This window comes from Anabrus simplex, chromosome 2 (genome assembly GCF_040414725.1).
Source record: "Anabrus simplex isolate iqAnaSimp1 chromosome 2, ASM4041472v1, whole genome shotgun sequence".
Taxonomy (NCBI): domain Eukaryota; kingdom Metazoa; phylum Arthropoda; class Insecta; order Orthoptera; family Tettigoniidae; genus Anabrus; species Anabrus simplex.
In genome coordinates, this window is record NC_090266.1 from 893,312,614 (window position 1) to 893,330,195 (window position 17,582).

Consider the following 17,582-nt stretch of genomic DNA (forward strand, 5'->3'; position numbering starts at 1 on the left):
TTAGCATGACTAATATGGCACTGGCTGAGAGGCAACTATTGAACTGACAGCCTCAATTAAGGTACAGTTCAAGGATCTGCCTGGTGGGAAAATGGGAAACCGCAGAAAACTTACAGCAGGGTTCCCATGGGTGAAGTTCGAATCCAGCATCTCCCAAAAGCAAGCTAACTTGGTCAATTGTGTGGAATATTCGTGCAAAGCTGTGTCTGCATGGATTCCTGCAGAAAGTTTTATCCACATTTCCATTTGTTTAGGTCAGTGCAGGACACTATGAACAAACAATTAATTGAAGATTTTGATAAAGACTTCTCCACCTCAAGCCAGCCCACTTATGGAATTCATTTCAAAGTAGCATCTTTTATGTGATTTCTTTTTCCTTAAGCCTTCACACAGTAAGTACCTCTTACATACACAAATCAAGTGTGAATCATAAATGATAGTATGTGTGTGTACGAATTAGGTAATGAACTTTCATACATCTTAGTTATGTACGTATACAGAGCGAGTCATTTAAGAACCTCAAATAACTTTGGAATGGTTAAATTATACAGAAAATAGTTTTTACATTAACAATGTTATCAAGGGGGTTTATAAACAAACTTTTAGTGCTTTTCTAGGTTATCAATATCTGCTAGGATAACATTATTAACTTTTTTTAAAAATGGAACTAGTGGCAGTTTTCAAGAAATATGATCAGAGAAATTTTTACATGTTGCACAGTCTTATAAATACTGCCATTTATTCTGGAGGAGCTTACAAGAAGGGTATAGGTTCATAACTTACAACATAAGGTTTTACATAAGACAAATATTTTTCAAAACTGAAATCACAGTATGTTGGGCAACTGTATCTTTATTCAAAAATTTTTTTAACATAAAGACCACAGTATTCAAATGTTAGAAATAGCTTAAGTCAAACATTTTTTTATTATAGGCACACCCCCTACATGTGAGTGGATATAAATATACAGGAGGATTGAAATGTGCAAAACGAATGACAAATCATAAGAAAATATTCTTCCAATCATGCACAAGAATATACAACTTCATGGTTATGGAAGGCAGCATTCTGATATACCTATACATTCAAGTTTTGTGTACTGCCCTTAACAAGCAGGACAAGTAAAATACAAGTCCATTCCAAACCACTTTTGAGTTATGTAATGTTGAAGAGGTCCACAAATCCCTGCACATAATTTTCAAGGGATGATAAGATGATAATATTTGCTCCAAACTTTGAAAAGCTCTTTATAAGAACATATTCAAACATACCAAGAGCCCTATCTGATAATATAGCAATGGCATATCCAACTGATGCTCTGAACACACACACAGTACAATGAGAGAGAGATACAATCCGAGGCAATGTGCCACTATAAGACTAAAAGCGCCTGATCCTCTCAAGGATGAAAAGAAAAGGTTTTATCCTACACTTATGGACTGAATCATAATTAGTAAGAAATTAACTATGGTTAAGCATTTCTAAATTTTCATACAAACTCTAAATTCAATGTCTATGGTGAAACTGATATAGAAACTTTCATACCATACAAGAAATTCACTGGAATGCTATATTAGCAAGGAATACATAGCTAAACTATAATACTGAAGTTCTCCATTGGCATACGACGACTTCTGATCAGTATCAATGTAACAGGAAATATGATTCCACGTTTGTAACTTAAAATATGTACATTCACCGGCCATTGCAGAATTTTATGCATTTACTGTACGATCAATTAAATACGGTAACTAAATAACCATTAATTGAAATTGTGCAGAAGGATCACATTTGGCTGTCTCCTGATATGGGAGGAAGGAATAGGAGGGATGTAATATGGTCCCTAAATCATGAATTTGAATAAATATCATGGTTCCAAAGCAATGAGGACCATTTGGCAACACACAACATGTAGAATAACACAGGTATTTCTTACCTTTGGATTTACGTGACTGATTGCACTACTTTACACTAATAATTAAATATTCTCATTTATTAGACAAATTCATGACATGAAAAAAATCCTAATGGATTATGTACAATGCAAGATCAATGCCTATATAAGATGACTTACTTTTTTTCTTAATGACATTAAGAAATGAGTCACAATGATACTAACCACCAAACAAATATGCAACACGTAACAGCTTCATAAAAAAAAAAAAAAAAAAAAAAAAAACAACAAAAGAACCACTCACATCTTCTCATATTCTACTTTGCAATCATACATAAATCAACAAAAATATAAGAAATTATCTTTGCCAGATGTAAATGTCTTAGCAATCACTTGATTTTTCATCACCACAAAATTATAATAGAAGTTCATTTGTTGTCAGTTCATCAAATGTGATGTGGTAAGGTACTTGAACTGTATTTCTCAACAATTGAGAAGGAGTAAAAAAAGAAATATAAATAAATGAGCACCTATTTATAAAAATAATATAAATTTCTCAATTAAATCAGAGATGCACAACTTTTTATTCTATGAATTTGCATTCCATAGTAATACACAACCACACACTCATGCTCCTGAGTTCCACAGTGGACAAGCAAGGATTTGAAAAATTCTGAAATTATAACAGGTGGATTCAAACTCCATAAATGTTGCAGATGATGTCACAGAAACAATATCCAGTGCTTTCTAGAAGGTATACAATACAGCAATGACAACACAGACTAATACCGACCAGTCTAGCATAACCATTAATAAAAATAAAACAGCTTAGCGCAACAGACATCATGAGCTACTGGTCTACTGACTGTTGCCTTCCCTAAGGTCACAGAGTCAGCAAAACACAATTTACCACAATTTGTGAAAGTTCGTGCAACCAGTGCTGCTACCTTTACTGACCAGATAGCTCCTTCACTAATTTCATGAGACTATGCCAAAAACCTTGCCTGACTTTCAAATCAGTTGAGATTTATTTTCTACTCTAGAAGAATAATTTGGCCAGTATACACAAACAGACTGGTACAGCAGCAAGTACATAGATGGTAACGGTGCTGTAATGTCAGCAATTCAATTTTGGGAGTAACATTGGGCATCATAGGACCCAAGGGCAGTCTGCGTTCTCTTGAGATGTGATGGACTATTAACATGAAAACCAGGAACTTATTCATATTTTCTGTAAGGTCTGTGCATCTCAGTTTCCCACATTTTAAGGAAACCAAAATATAAAATACCTACCATACATATTTAATAATAGAATTTCACTGATCTATATACTAAGGGTAAGTGTCCTAACTACAAGTCTGTGTCGTACCAGGCAGCCACCTGGTTATTATCTTGGGGAGGCTGAGGCAGCTCATCCAAATGGTCGAAGTTGAGGTCAGTCGAATCTGGTCCAGCTACATCCATGGCATCCAGTGGACCATAAGTTGAGCCACCCCCACCCCCTGCTGCATGGTGTGAACCAATTTCCAGGCCTTGCATAGAATCTATTGGTAACGTGTCATAACCTATGATAAAACACACAAAATGAGCAAATAATTAAAGACACCTGTAAAATATTTTGCTTGCCATACATTGCTATAACGTGCATTATTGGAAGCACAACACACAAGTAAATTTTTTTCTACTCTCAATTATACTTCATGCTGCTTTCTATGTGAAATTATAAGCAAACACAGGTTAACATTGCGTTATTACAAGCTCATGTCACTGCCAGCCCTCAAAAAGGCCCACCCCCGTCCAGTATTGCCAGGGAGTCGGACAGGCCACGGAGCTCTTTGACGGCCTGAGAGCATGCGATTGCCTCTGCTTGTATTGAGCTTTTCGTCTCTCTCTCCATGAATTTGCTGGAAGGTAAAACTATAACTTTCCTATTAAGAATGCACCACAAGACACTAGAACTTCCATCACCTGGTATTTAAAAGTAGGCTCACCATGACCAAGGAGAGTTCTTGGAGTGTTGAGTAGTATTTGAACCAGGCTATATTATTGTCTTGTTGAGTGATATGTGTTGAGTAGTTCAGTGTGTACAGCAGTCAAGTGGGTTGATTGTGCAAGTTATCAGCCTTATCTGGAGTCGAGCCAAGTGTACAGCAGTTGTGCATTGTGATGGTCAATGGACGTGTGTATGAACCTGCTGACATCGAGATGCCGAGTGAAGTGACTGGTACATGTGAAGCAAAGTGAAAAGTGGGACCTGGGAGGCAGGACCTGTCATTCAAGATTATGCAAGGATTGCCTGTTCCAGGTATATACAAGCCAACCAGAGATCCGCTGTAAGGACAAGAGACTTTTGTAAATGGCCACGCCACTGATTAGTGAAGTGTTGTTCAATTTCAAGTATAAATCTATAAGCGCGCGTTTGCATGTATGCTTGTGAACCGATTGGCTAATCTTTAGATTAGCCCGACAAAATAGTCTGCTTTAATTGTAACAATAATAATTAATTTCAACATTACAGAAGTCTTCTCCAATACGAAAGTTTCACTAATGGGTACAAAGATTATAATGAATTTAATGAGGAACGATGTTTTAAAAAACAGAAAATAAAAATATACTCATTAACAAAAGCTAAGCATATTTGGAATTTATCTGATAATGTCTAATATTAATGTTTCATTTATGGTTAGAGTGTAAGTACATTGTTTAAATCAAGGAAACCCTACCTTTCTCACAACTAGGACATTTGACTCACGACTGGTGAACACATCCAGTACACTATATTTGAGGTAACGGCGAAGCAAGCTTATCTGTGTGCCTTGCTTCTACGCACTAAAATGGCTTGTCATAAGCTGTCTATGGCACATCGCTTCGAAATTATCACTGATGCAACAGAATATGAGAAGTTGCCAACATTGTTCACATGAATCAAAGTGGTGTCTCCAGGTTGTGGAAAATGTTCCAAGATGCCCATTCAGTAGCAGATCGACATTTGTGCAGGCTGTCCATGCAAAACAACAGCAGCTCTTTTACTTGGTGTAACTGCATGTCAAGTAGACACCTACATGCACAGCTACTACTCTGCACCACGAGCTTCAAAATGCCACCGAAGTCACTGTAAGTACCCAAACCGTGTGTAAGAATCCATGATGGGGGACTGTATTCAACAAGACCCCTCAGGAATCCTCCACTTCAGTGACATTACAGTATGGCTCATGTTCGATGGGTTTGGACTTGGACACGTGATTGGCTGCCGTCCCCGGGGGGGGGGTTGATTGCCGGTACTGCCAGAGATTGAGGAATTGCAGGGGGGCTGGTATGTGGTTGAAATGGTACATGCACCTCACCTCCATTGGCGGTGTGCATGAAAAGAGCTACACCACTTCAGGACGAGGACACAAATTTACATTTTTTTTTTTTTTTTCTTCTTTTATAGCAAGGGAACAGGAAGGATTGCAACAACTATAGTTGATAGCTATCAACAACTACGGAATTTCACTGATCAGTACATGAGGCAAGGTGTTCACATTGGTTGAAAGTTAGATGAAAACCTGTGTGGTTTCAGACCATAGAATGTTTGTCAGGATCAGATTTTCAGTATGCACCAGGTAAATGAAAAGTGCTACGAGAGGAATAGACAGTTACTTTATGTCTCATAGATCTAGAGAAGAGATATGACAGAGTACTAAGGAGAAAGATTTTTTTTTTTTAAGGTGGCTTTACGTTGCACCGACGACGATGGGATAGGAAAGGGCTAGGAGTTGGAAGGAAGCGGCTGTGGCCTTAATTAAGGTACAGACCCAGCATTTGCCTGGTGTGAAAATGGGAAACAACGGAAAACCACTTTCAGGGTAGCCGACAGTGAGATTAGAACCCACTATCTCCCGGATGCAAGCTCACAGCTGCGCGCTCCTAACCGCATGGCCAACTCGCCCGGTGGAAAAAGATGTTTGCCGTACTGGGGGACTATGGGATTAAGAGCAGATTATTAAAAGTAAACATGCCAACTTTCAGAAGTCAAAAATAAGGAGATCTTTTGGCAGCATATCCTGACATGTTACGACATCATTGACGACTTAACTTTGAAGAATATTTAACACATACTACTCAATTATGTAATTTCTCTTATTAATTAATGAATTTATTTATAAATACTGAAATACTGCATGTTTATGAGCTTTAGAACAAATGATTCTTCACTGTAACTCCTTTAGGCCTCTTTATAAATTTCTGAACTAGATTTATGCTCAAACCACTGGCCTTATTGAATGAGTTTTAAGGTTTAATTTTCTTCCAGAATTATTTTTTTTTTAAGCTTTGATATGAACCGAGTTTTTGTCTTTGTAAATATGCTAAAAAGTAGTCTCACAGTCGGCACTGCTATATGGAAATGATAAAAATAAAAAGTGTTACATCAGAGATTTTGTCATATTTAAGAACACTACCAGCTGATTGCATCTATCTTGCCAGTGCCCACAGAACATCAGTTCTCTCCAGCTACTTGAAGAATGTGTAAAAACCTGGGATTTAAAAAAAAAATACACGAGCTGAATCTGTTCTCAAAATCGGGAGGTAAGTCTCTGCGATCAGGAGAGAGGGATGAAGGACCAAAAATAGCGAGACTCCCACATACGTCTGGGAAAGTCTGTTAAAGTGATAAAAGAAATTTCTCTCGACAATTGGTCTGCGGTGAGAATTCATGGTAGAATGAGTTCTTGGTTCAGGGTAATTACAGGGTTTAGACAAGGCTGGAATATTTCACCTTTGTTGTTCATAGTTTACGTTGATCATCTACAGAAACTTATAAAGTGGCAGGAAGAGATTCAGTTAGGAAGTAGGCACTTTGGCCTAAGCCAATCATTTGGTCTTAATGGCAGATAGTGCTGAAAGCCTGGAACTTGAAAATACAGCAGGTTCAATGAGTATGACATGAAAATTAGCTTTTCAAAGACTAAAGTGATGTCAGTAGGTAAGATACCCATGAGAATCCATAGCTAGAACAGGTGGATAATTTCAAGTATTTAGGATGTATATTCTGTCAGGATGGTGGTACTGTAAGTGAAACTCAATCAAGGTCATGCAAAGCTAATGCAGCAAGTTTACAGCTGCGATTAACAGTATTCCGTAAGAAGGAAGTCGGTCAACTCCCGGATGAAACTCTCTTTACACTGGTCTGTTTTCAGACAAACTTTACTGGAGTGAGAGCTGGACGGACTAAGGATATCTTGCAGGGCAATTCAAACTGATGGACCCGATTTCATATATTTATTCTATGAAATCTAATGAACATACCATACTGTGAGATATGCACAAGAAAAGGCAAAACTCTCAAAATTTAGTTGAGTTTAGATTTCATCCCACATGGTTTCATTTTCAGTCGTTATGAGCGCGCAGGAAGCGAGTAAAGAAAATGGCTGCAGCTGGAGAGCAGAAGTCGTTCTGTGTGCTTGATTACCATGTAAACAAGTCTGTGATTAGTGTTCAACGGCATTTCCGTACCAGGTATGGAAGAGACCCACCTACTGAACAGCCATTCGTGTGTGGTATGCAAAATTCAGAGACACGGGCTGCATCTGTAAGCAAAAGTCTACTGGCCATCCTTCAACCGGGTAAGAGACAGTGGAACGTGTTCGCACCAGTTTCGTGCGGAGTCCTCAGAAGTCCACCTACCAGGCAGCGAGGCAACTTCAAATTCCACAGGCAACAGTCTGGTGCATTCTGTGGAAACGTTTACGAATGAAATCCTACCGCTTGCAACTGGTGCAGGTCTTAAAAGGCACTGATTATGCTGCTCGAGCGCCCTTCTGTGCCGAGTTTCTCTCGTTAACGGAAGAGGATGGGTTCTCCGAAAGGGAAATTTTCAGTGATGAAGTGATTTTTTCACCTTTCCGGGACTGGGAATAGACAAAACGTAAGGATCTGGGGAACTTCTAATCACCATCAAGTTGTGGAACACCAACGCGATTCTCCCAAGGTGAATGTGTTTTGTGCCATTTCCCATGAGAAGGTTTATGGACCCTTTTTCTTCATTGAACCTACTGCGACAGGAAATGTTTTTCTGGATATGCTGCAACAATGGCTCCTGCCACAGCTCGAAGAGGATAGTTCAGATTTCATCCTTCAACTGGATGGTGCCCCTCCGCATTACCATGGCAACATTCGGAGCCATCTCAACGAGACATTGGCACAACGCTGGATAGGTCGTGCATCTCAGGAGGATCGAACTCTCATTCGTTGGCCACCGTGTTCCCCCGACTTAACCCCATGTAATTTCTTCTTGTGGGGTTTCATAAAGGATCATGTTTACGTACCACCTCTTCCACTAACATTGGACGACCTTCGTGCCCACATCACAGCAGCCATCGCAGAGATTGACCGCGATACACTACACAAGGTTTGGCAGGAGATAGACTATCGGCTTGATGTATGTCATGTTACGCGAGGTGCTCACATAGCACACTTGTGATATGACTGAAAAAAATGTTGAGAGTTTATCGTTCTTAGCACATCTCTCACATTACGATATGTTTATTAGATTTTACCACAGAATTAATTTATGAAATCGGATCCATCATTTTAAATTGCCCTGTATTCATATGTTAGAAGTAACACATGAAAGTAGTATGATCGCTGATACAAACAGTGGAAACAATGGCAAGAGTGCATGTGGTATGAGGATATAAAGACTCGGTCATGGAGGGTGAGATAAGTAGATGGAGACTAAGACGATGGTTAGACTTTGTTTGGAAATAAGTTCAACTCACTTCGGGTGTATTACAGAAGGTTGCCCCAGTTAATGATGGATACGACCATGAGCGAACGTGTCGCTCCTGAAAACAGCTGCACGACGTCTTTTTTTTTTTTTTTTTTTTTTTTTTTTTTGCCTGGTCAGTGTGATCTAGAGAAGTCGCCTACTGTCATATCATACCATTGTTGCTTCATGGCCTGCTGAATTACAGATATATGGCAAGGCTACATTGTTGGCCTTCCCAATGCTAATTTCCCATTATCGGGGATTGTACAACAGTATGAAATGAAAGGTCTCTACAGTAGTAAGTCCTCTGTAGGCAACGTGATAAAATTACATCAGAATGGTTTTCCGCCAGAAACAACAACTTTGGAAAAATTCCCGCGGAAGAGAGTTCAACTCTCCGCAACTCCGGACATCACTAAGAAGGTAAAGGCTGCTGTCCTGAAGGAAAATTCACCAACTCAAAGACACCTTGCCAACCCCACAAGCACATCTAAGGGTACAGTCTACCATATAATTGAAACAGATCTGAACTCAGTAAAGCAGCGTAAGGCGTGTGAACATGCTTTGAAAGCAAGACACGTTAAAGACTGGTTCACTAATGCCAGAAAATTATACTAAAACTACCTAGAAGGGGATAAATGGCAGTTGGTTTTTACCATGGATGAAGCATTGAATTATTTGGATGACACCAACCAGCTCCAGGCAATTTACTAATAATAACGTTGTTTGCTTTACGTCCCACTAACGACTGTTATGGTTTTCGGAGATGCCGAGATGCCAGAATTTAGTCCCATGGAAGTTTATAGGTGCAAGTAAATCTAGTGACATATTTGAGCACCTCCAGATACCATGAGACTGAGCCAGGATCGAACCTGCCAAGTTGGGGTCAGAAGGCCAGCACCTCAACCGTCTGAGCCACTCAGCCCGGCCGGGTCAATTTACTATTGCCCCAAAGGCCAAATGGAGCACTCAAAACTTTTGTCAAGGAAAACAAAGAAAAGTTTGCTACGGGGTTCATGGTAGTAGCAGGATATTGTGCCCTGGGTAAACTCAGAATCTTGCTACCTACTTCCAGAAGAATGTCATGGACCACTATTTCGATGAAGATATGCCTCGGCTACACAGTGAGGATGCTTCAAATGACTGGATCCCCATGGATAAAGCATCCAGTCATACTGCCAGATCAGTCACTTACAAGAGAAAAGAAGCAGAAACGGATGTCATTGTCATACCATTTAGCGACATCCCTGTCAAATCCCAGGATGCAACGCCAATAGATTTCTGTGCCTTTGGTCCCCTGAAAATAGGCCTTTCTTCTAGACGTCCCGCCACTACTGAGGGTCTTTGGAAAGCATGCAAGCAGGTATGGGACAATATTACTCTTCCTGTACTCGTCAAAGTTTTCTACAGTAGAAACTGAGATGTAGGGCAACAGTCAGTGCCTGTGGCTATCACATCGAGCAAAGCCGGGTCTGGAGAAAAGAAATCGCCTAGGACAAAAGGTACGTCAAAATCGTCTAAACTTAACTCTGTAGTCATATTCTGCTGCTTTCTTCCCGATATTACTTCCGCACATCGCTACAGCTACAGGAATACTGCCAGACTCACATGACGTCATTGACTCTAGACTCTACTCTACTTCCTGGATGTTCACAGCATTTCCTGTGCTGTGTGTCATGACTTCCCTTGTACCCCTCCTCTCTCTCACTTGACTATATAACTGGCTCTGTTTACCTTCTAATTTGAGGCACACTTTGGCTGTTGGAGAGAGAGCAACATCTTTGTGTTATTCTGGTGTAAATTACTACCTGTATTTCCAATCCAGTATTGGGCTTTACACAACTCGACAATGAGATATTATAAACTTCATACTTTTACACCTCGCATGTATATATGTCTATGTTCCCGAGTGGTTGTACTCTATATGTATCAATTAGGGAGTGAGTGGTTCTCTAATTCCTTTATTTGGAATGCTGTTGGAACTTGTGTGAAAATGAACTTTCTATCTGTCAATACTTTCCAAAACTTCTAGTACTTCAAAGCTGTTTACATTTTTCTACTGTGTGAAGGTCACTTAAACCTGTGGATGTTTTATCCTGCTGGGCTAAATGCATCTGTGTGCTTCACTGAGTTTTTCTTATTTGCAATAGCGCATTATTCTCTAGTCAGAACAATTTCGGTATGCCCAAACTCTGTAATTTAAAATGTTGTTCTTTGATTAATTCTCTTATTTCCCTAATGTTTCTTATTACTCAATGTACAGTTGGTTAGGAAACAACTGTGCTACTTCATGTATGATTGTTTATTCAATTTGGATAAAAACTATGTCATGTTGCTGTAACCTATCTTTGTAATTTTCCTCTATGGTCTGTTGTGATATAAGTTTTATCTTCTGATATTTTTGTGCCGTACTATTTCTAACTTATTTTGTCTTGTGTTTGAATACCACCATTTTGTTCATCTGAAGTTGTGTGTTCTGAAACACACTAGAGTCCAAAAGTTAAGCATAATCACTAAATGAGGCCATACCGCCTGATAGGATAGTCAGACGGATTGCTGAACAAACGGAAGCTGACTTTTTTTTTTTGCTAGGGGCTTTACGTCGCACCGACACAGATAGGTCTTATGGCGACGATGGGATAGGAAAGGCCTAGGAGTTGGAAGGAAGCAGCCGTGGCCTTAATTAAGGTACAGCCCCAGCATTTGCCTGGTGTGAAAATGGGAAACCACGGAAAACCATTTTCAGGGCTGCCGATAGTGGGATTCGAACCTACTATCTCCCGGATGCAAGCTCACAGCCGCGCGCCTCTACGCGCACAGCCAACTCGCCTGGTGGAAGCTGACTCTCACACCATATGTCACATAACATGTCCAAAAAAACAGTGTCAGAAAGGTTCTGATAGCCAAGGTACACCTTTGACAACAGCTAACATAAAACTTGGCAATGTCTTGTCATTAACAGGGTGTATGGTTACCCCTAATGGCCACACATGCTTCGCAGCGACATGGCATGCTCTCTATCAGATGGTGTAAGAGCTCTTGTTGCATTCAATCCCATTTGTCTGAAAGGGCAAATGCGAAGGCCTTGGAGGATCCATGGTGGAGGCTGACTGGATGCAATTTGCCTCCTCAATGCATTCCAGGCATGTTCTATAGCATTCAGATCCGCAGACCTTGCTGGCCAGTCCATGTGATGAATGTCTTCCCCAGCCAGAAATTCATCCACCAGAGCAGCGTGGTGCGGTCGAGCATTATCGTCCATTAAGAGGAAGTCTGGAGCAACCGCACATCTGAAGAGTCAAACGTGGTCTCAATACCTCACCCCTGTATCTCCGAGCATTAACAGTGTTCCTTGGATCACCCATGAAAATGTGCAGGTCCGTACGGCCATTCAACATGATGCCGGCCCACACCATGAAGCCACCACCACCGTACCAGTCCAGTTCCACGATGTTCCTGTGGTTGTATCGGCTGCCCGGTTCTCTCCACATTAATGCGTGATAGGAATCGTTCTGCAAACTGAAGCGGGATTCATTTATGAAGGGCACATGCCTCCATTCATTCATGGTCCAGTTTCGATGTTGACAGCTCCACAGTAAACGGGCCCATCTCTGTGCTGGAGTGAGCGGGACACACACCACTGGATGTCGGGCAAACAGCCCTGTTGTTCTGAGCGCCCGGTACACAGTTTGCTGGGAAACGGCAACCCCCGAGACGGCTGCAAATTCCTCCGACAATTGTCTTGCAGGTGCACTCTGATTTCGTCGGGTGGCTAAGGCCAGATATCGGTCCTGCTGTGGGGTGGTTACCCTTGGCCGACCTGGTACTCGCCTACGACTAACATCTCCTGTGACTTGAAATCGTCTCCAAAGCCTGGAAGACACTTTGTGGCACATTCAAGGATACGGCGACTTTGGTCTGTCTGGCCTGCTTCCAGGCGGCCGAGTATTCTACCCTGCAAAACGGGGTCCAAATGGCGTCGTCGTGCCATTATGTTGTCACGTTCACCACAAGGCTACACTCCGCACACTATAACAGGGTAAACACGACTGAGAGAATATGGGGCGCAGGCACTGGCTGGGTTTCCCTTGCGGTTACACCGCTAGTCAAAGCAGGGAACACTCCTTTCCTATACAGAGCGAACACGTAAGGTTGGTAGGTGCATATGTCGTGCGTTTTGCAGTCTATTTCCTGCTGCCCTGCTTACTCTTAACTTATGCTTAACTTTTGGACACTAGTGTAGTGTTTGGTGACAACAGACTTAGCAGTCTAGATAAGTACAGAAGTTTTTTCTTTATGTTAATACTTTTAAAACATTATTTGTCAATACTTGTTCATATCACCTAATTCTCTATCATTGACAAGTTTACACAACGTAAACAATGTTATACATATGTACGTAAGTTTTTAGTGATTTGATAGAATCTGAGGATGTTCTTGTAGAACGGAACATGTCATTCTTTGTATAATAGTGTGTATTTTTTACAAGTATGTTTATAGTGTTATAATTTATATAGAAATTGTTGTGTGTTGACAGACTGGAAAGTTTTACGTTACATTTTACTAAGTCGACACTGAAAAGTATGGCTTCTTTCTTAACAAAATAACATCTTAAGTTGGCATTCTTGTTGATCCAAGTGTCCTTGTATTTACCTACCTGCTTGTACTCATTGCTATTTTATTTGTTCCCCTTTGTACGATCCACGATTATCCTCTTGTTGCCCATCACATTGCAAATATGTCTCTTCCATAGTCACCTTTATTTTTTGTAATCTAACATAACCCCCACTTTTGTAGAAGAGCAAAATGAACATTTCAGTTTCTAATAATATAAATAATATAAAGGTAAGTAGTATAGACCTAAACGAGACCAAAGAACTAGTTACAATTAGAGGTTTGTGGAGGCATTTAGTAATTTTCCTTGCAGACTGAATGCTGAAAGGCATAACAGTCTATAATAAAAATGGATTTTATTATTTTTTGGCTAGTGGTTTAACGTCACATAACACATAGCTGCAGGGATGGGAAAGGGTTCAAACTGGGAAGATGGCAGCCAATGCCTAAGATACACTATTTCCTGAATGCAAGCTCACAACTACGTGATCCTAAACATGTAGCCAACTCGCTCGGTGGTGTGTAATCTAAAAAAATCTTGAAGTGTATGAAATGTTTTTAGGGGATCAATTGCTGATCTTTAAAGTAAAATCTTCAAAAGAGCCACTATAGCAGCAGCCATGGGCAGAGAGAGAAGACAGTGGTGGTGTGTTTAAGGTTTATCCACATATTCCAGAGGGTGAGTAGGGATGTGAATATAAACTAAAGATAAACTTCCATAACTAATTTTCAATACCTCCAAGGAATTGTTTCCCGGCGGAATCTTACATATTTTACATTTTATATTTTTTCTGTAACTCAGTCGAGCTCCTTGGCTGAAAGGTCAGCATCCTGATCTTTGGTTAATACTCCTGGCTTGAGGATTGGGTGTTTGAGTTCATCATAATACACTTTTCTTCATCTACACACCACACTACCGATAACCACGGTAACACGCAATATGAAATACATTTCAATGCGGAGGGTCAGCATCACGAAGAGCATCCAACCGTAAAACTGGGCTAAATACCAAGTACTGGTGCCAATAAATTAGGAAAAATGCCAGGAGGAAGGAGAAGATATAGTTTCTATAACTTGAAGTTCTATTGCTCAAATATTGTGAGAGGATATTTCAAGCCCAGATCCAAAATACATTCCTTTAACTTGAAGTTATTCTATTATTCCTGTGTAAAACTAACTCTTTTAATCGACCTATACACATATGAACATGATTTGGCGAACTTTGTCCTTTTCGAAGTTCACGAACCACGATCGCTTGTGTGTGTTGGCTCGTGAATTGTTTGTGGCGAACATGGATTTCTGTCGAGTTGCCAGCGACGAACCATGTTCACACGTGTAGTGGAGGGTGAGAACATGGTCTTCCTGTCAACTGTACAAACTGGTTTTGACCGGCTGAGTTGATAATATAAAATCAGCAGGGAGCAGTTGATACGTACAGTAGTCGGGATGGCAGACACTGCAATCTTCATGCATCCTAGCTTCTTGACAAATATTATAGTCTTTCAGAGGCTTTCCTTGAATTTTGAAAAGTGAAGTCAAGTGAATACTGGTACAGAGATAGAAATAAGCAGGAGGGGCATTACAGGAGCTACTAAGAATGACTCGAGAGAAGATACCGAAGACAGATTTAGTGTATTTAACTGCAAGAGTTAATTCAATGAAACAAAGTTTCTGTAGGGAAGTGAGGAAAGTTAAAGAGTCAAAAAGTAAAACGGGTTTGTCACAAGAAAGTGTCCATGTACCAAAATACTCACTTTTAGGTACTCGTCCTTGGGGAACTCGCAGATAGCTTTGCAAATTTCTGGAATTACCTTTCCTAGAGCTTGAGGGGAAATCGCCACTCAAAACTTTAAATCTTCCATACTTCTTCCCGCAGCTATGTACCAAACTGAGCTATGAGCCGTGCTTCTGCAGTGATTGCCTTTCTCAAATAGGTATCTTGCTCTGGTTAATAAATTTCTGTATTCTATATGTGGCATTCGCAGAAAAAGATTTTTTTTCACTTGTGCCTGTGAGCACATTTAAAAGATTCATATACGACCACTTGTCTCTTTCCCGTAACTTCTTTTTCTACTTCTCAAAACAACCCAACTCTTCAAGCACAATAACAGTAGCCGCAACTTTCGAAACGCTCATTTCCACAAGGGTGAGACTGAGTTCTTCGTTCTGGACTAGCGTGTATGTAGCGAACGAAACAGAAGTGAACTTGGTTCGCGAACCAACTTCAGAAACCAAGTGCGCTGAACCATGTTCAAATGTGTATAGGGCGCTTTAGTAGGAACCTAGGATGCGCAGGTAACCTATAAGGTGTCAATTGAACAGACTTACACCAGGCCTCTATGGAGACCACATGTCATTAAAAAAGTAGGTACCTGAAAGTCTCTCTTTACACAAGAATAAGCTAAAGAAAGCTCTTTTATTGGAAACCACCAATAGCTGGAGAGCTTTCGTGGTATAGCAGTGAAGTATCCTGAAGTGGAAGTAGTAGAAAAACTGTGTTAATGCAGATGGAGGTATTCATGGAAAATCAATCAAGTGTTGTGCAATATAAATGTGTGCAGCATTTGAAAGGGAAGTCATACAACATAGAGGTAAGAACTGTGATAATGTACACCGCTGAAACTTGGGCTATTACCAAATCTCAGGAAAGGAAGCAGGAGGTGGCTGAAATGCAAACACAAAGGTAGATGAGTGGCTACTCAAGAGAAGATAAAGGAATAAGCGTATCCGAGGGACCGTAAAAGTAGGTACAATGGGTAGAAAAATTCAGGAAAGCAGACGGGTGGTTTGATCAGGTGGAACGAAGACCCAAACATTACGTGGGAACGAGAGTGCGGGATCTGGAGTTGCCAGGAAGGAGGGGGATTGGCACACCCAAGCTAAGGTGGAGAGATAAAATAGCTGAATGCCAGAGAAAGGCTGGACAAAAGAGGAGACCTGAAGGGAGAGGAGTGACAAAAAAGAAATGCCAATCTCACATAGAAGTGGAAAATGGGGTTTTAAAAGAGGGGGAAAATCATGTGATTCACATGTTTTCTAAGTTTTACTTTTGTTTAACAAATAAGATGAAAATTTTACACAAAAATTATATTGTACAGTATATAATGCACTAATAAAGATTCTATACAAGTAGTTATTTCTTCATTCCATGTCACAATCTTATGCTCAGTGTTTCACTGCTGATTTATTCTTATTAACATCAAGACTGTGTTTTTAGACTGTGTGAGATTTGACTCCAAGGGAGCCTTGATAATCATCATCATATCACTTTACAAGGGAAAAAATTATGCAAAATATTACAGAATCCTTCAACGTCAATGATAATGTCAATCAAGTTGTCAAATATATCTTCAAAATTTATTACCTATAAATTTTATAAAGATCATATTTTAATCATTTCATTCAAAAATAGTATTAAATAGTGTATTATTTACACGTTCCTAATTTACTTCCAACAATATCTCGCAGACATTCTTGATTCTCTTACAAAGTCAGCATATGAATGTGATCAACAACATGTACTAAGAAAGCAGCATGAGTAGTCATATCAGTATAGGAAGGAACCATAGGTAATGTAATAATTCCCTGTATGACAGCATAACAACGTGATAAACTTAACCATGATAGGTTAATATGGTTGTTTGATCCGTATTGACTAAGTCTCTATTACAGAATTATTTAAAATAGTTTTATTTGAATCCGCCTTGTCAATACACTTATTAATGAAAGAAAACTCTTTATTTAACCATACATGTTTCGGGAAGTCAAATAAATAAATAAATATGGTCAAATTTCAGCATTCTAGTGTCTCAAAATCCATAGTACAATCCATTTATTTGAATATTACCAGGATCTCTACTCTTATATTTTGGTACATTTTGTATCTTGGGTGTGATAAAAAAGGCAGAATATACTGGAGATCCCAGATTAAAATCTAAGCCATCTGCGTTTTTCTCCACTACAAATTTTGTTTGCAGTTGCACAGATTTGATCCATGGATACTAATGTGAAAGGCTAGCTTATACCTGAACAACAGATGATGTAGATTTTAATGACTGAAAAACTCAAAACACAGAAGTATTGTAATTTTATTTATCTAGCTGTTCCTTCCTATCACTGTATTATGTATTTTACCCAAAATAATTTCCAATTTACTCATTAAAAGCTTGTTAATATCACATGTAAAGAAACAACAAAACTAATAGTATCATGCCTGATAATTCTGAAACATTCACACAACTTCTCTTCTATGAAGTTAAGAAAAATCATTTCTAAACTAAAGCATTATTCTACTGAACATGCATCCACAACAAAGCAAAAAGC

General features: G+C 39.6%; 1 protein-coding gene across 3 annotated transcripts in view; it reads right to left on the reverse strand.

Annotated features, from left to right (window-relative positions):
* Positions 1–834: 834 nt before the first annotated feature.
* The window catches only part of arm (armadillo), a 251,436-nt gene continuing 234,688 nt past the window's right edge, over positions 835–17,582 (reverse strand). For 2 of the 3 annotated variants that reach the window (XM_067141649.2, XM_067141650.2), the window contains exon 14: positions 835–3,459. In XM_067141649.2, coding sequence (XP_066997750.1) covers positions 3,245–3,459 — 215 coding nt within the window. In that variant the 3' untranslated portion in view covers positions 835–3,244. The remainder of the gene's footprint in view (positions 3,460–17,582) is intronic. The other variant, XM_067141651.2, reaches the window with a different exon arrangement.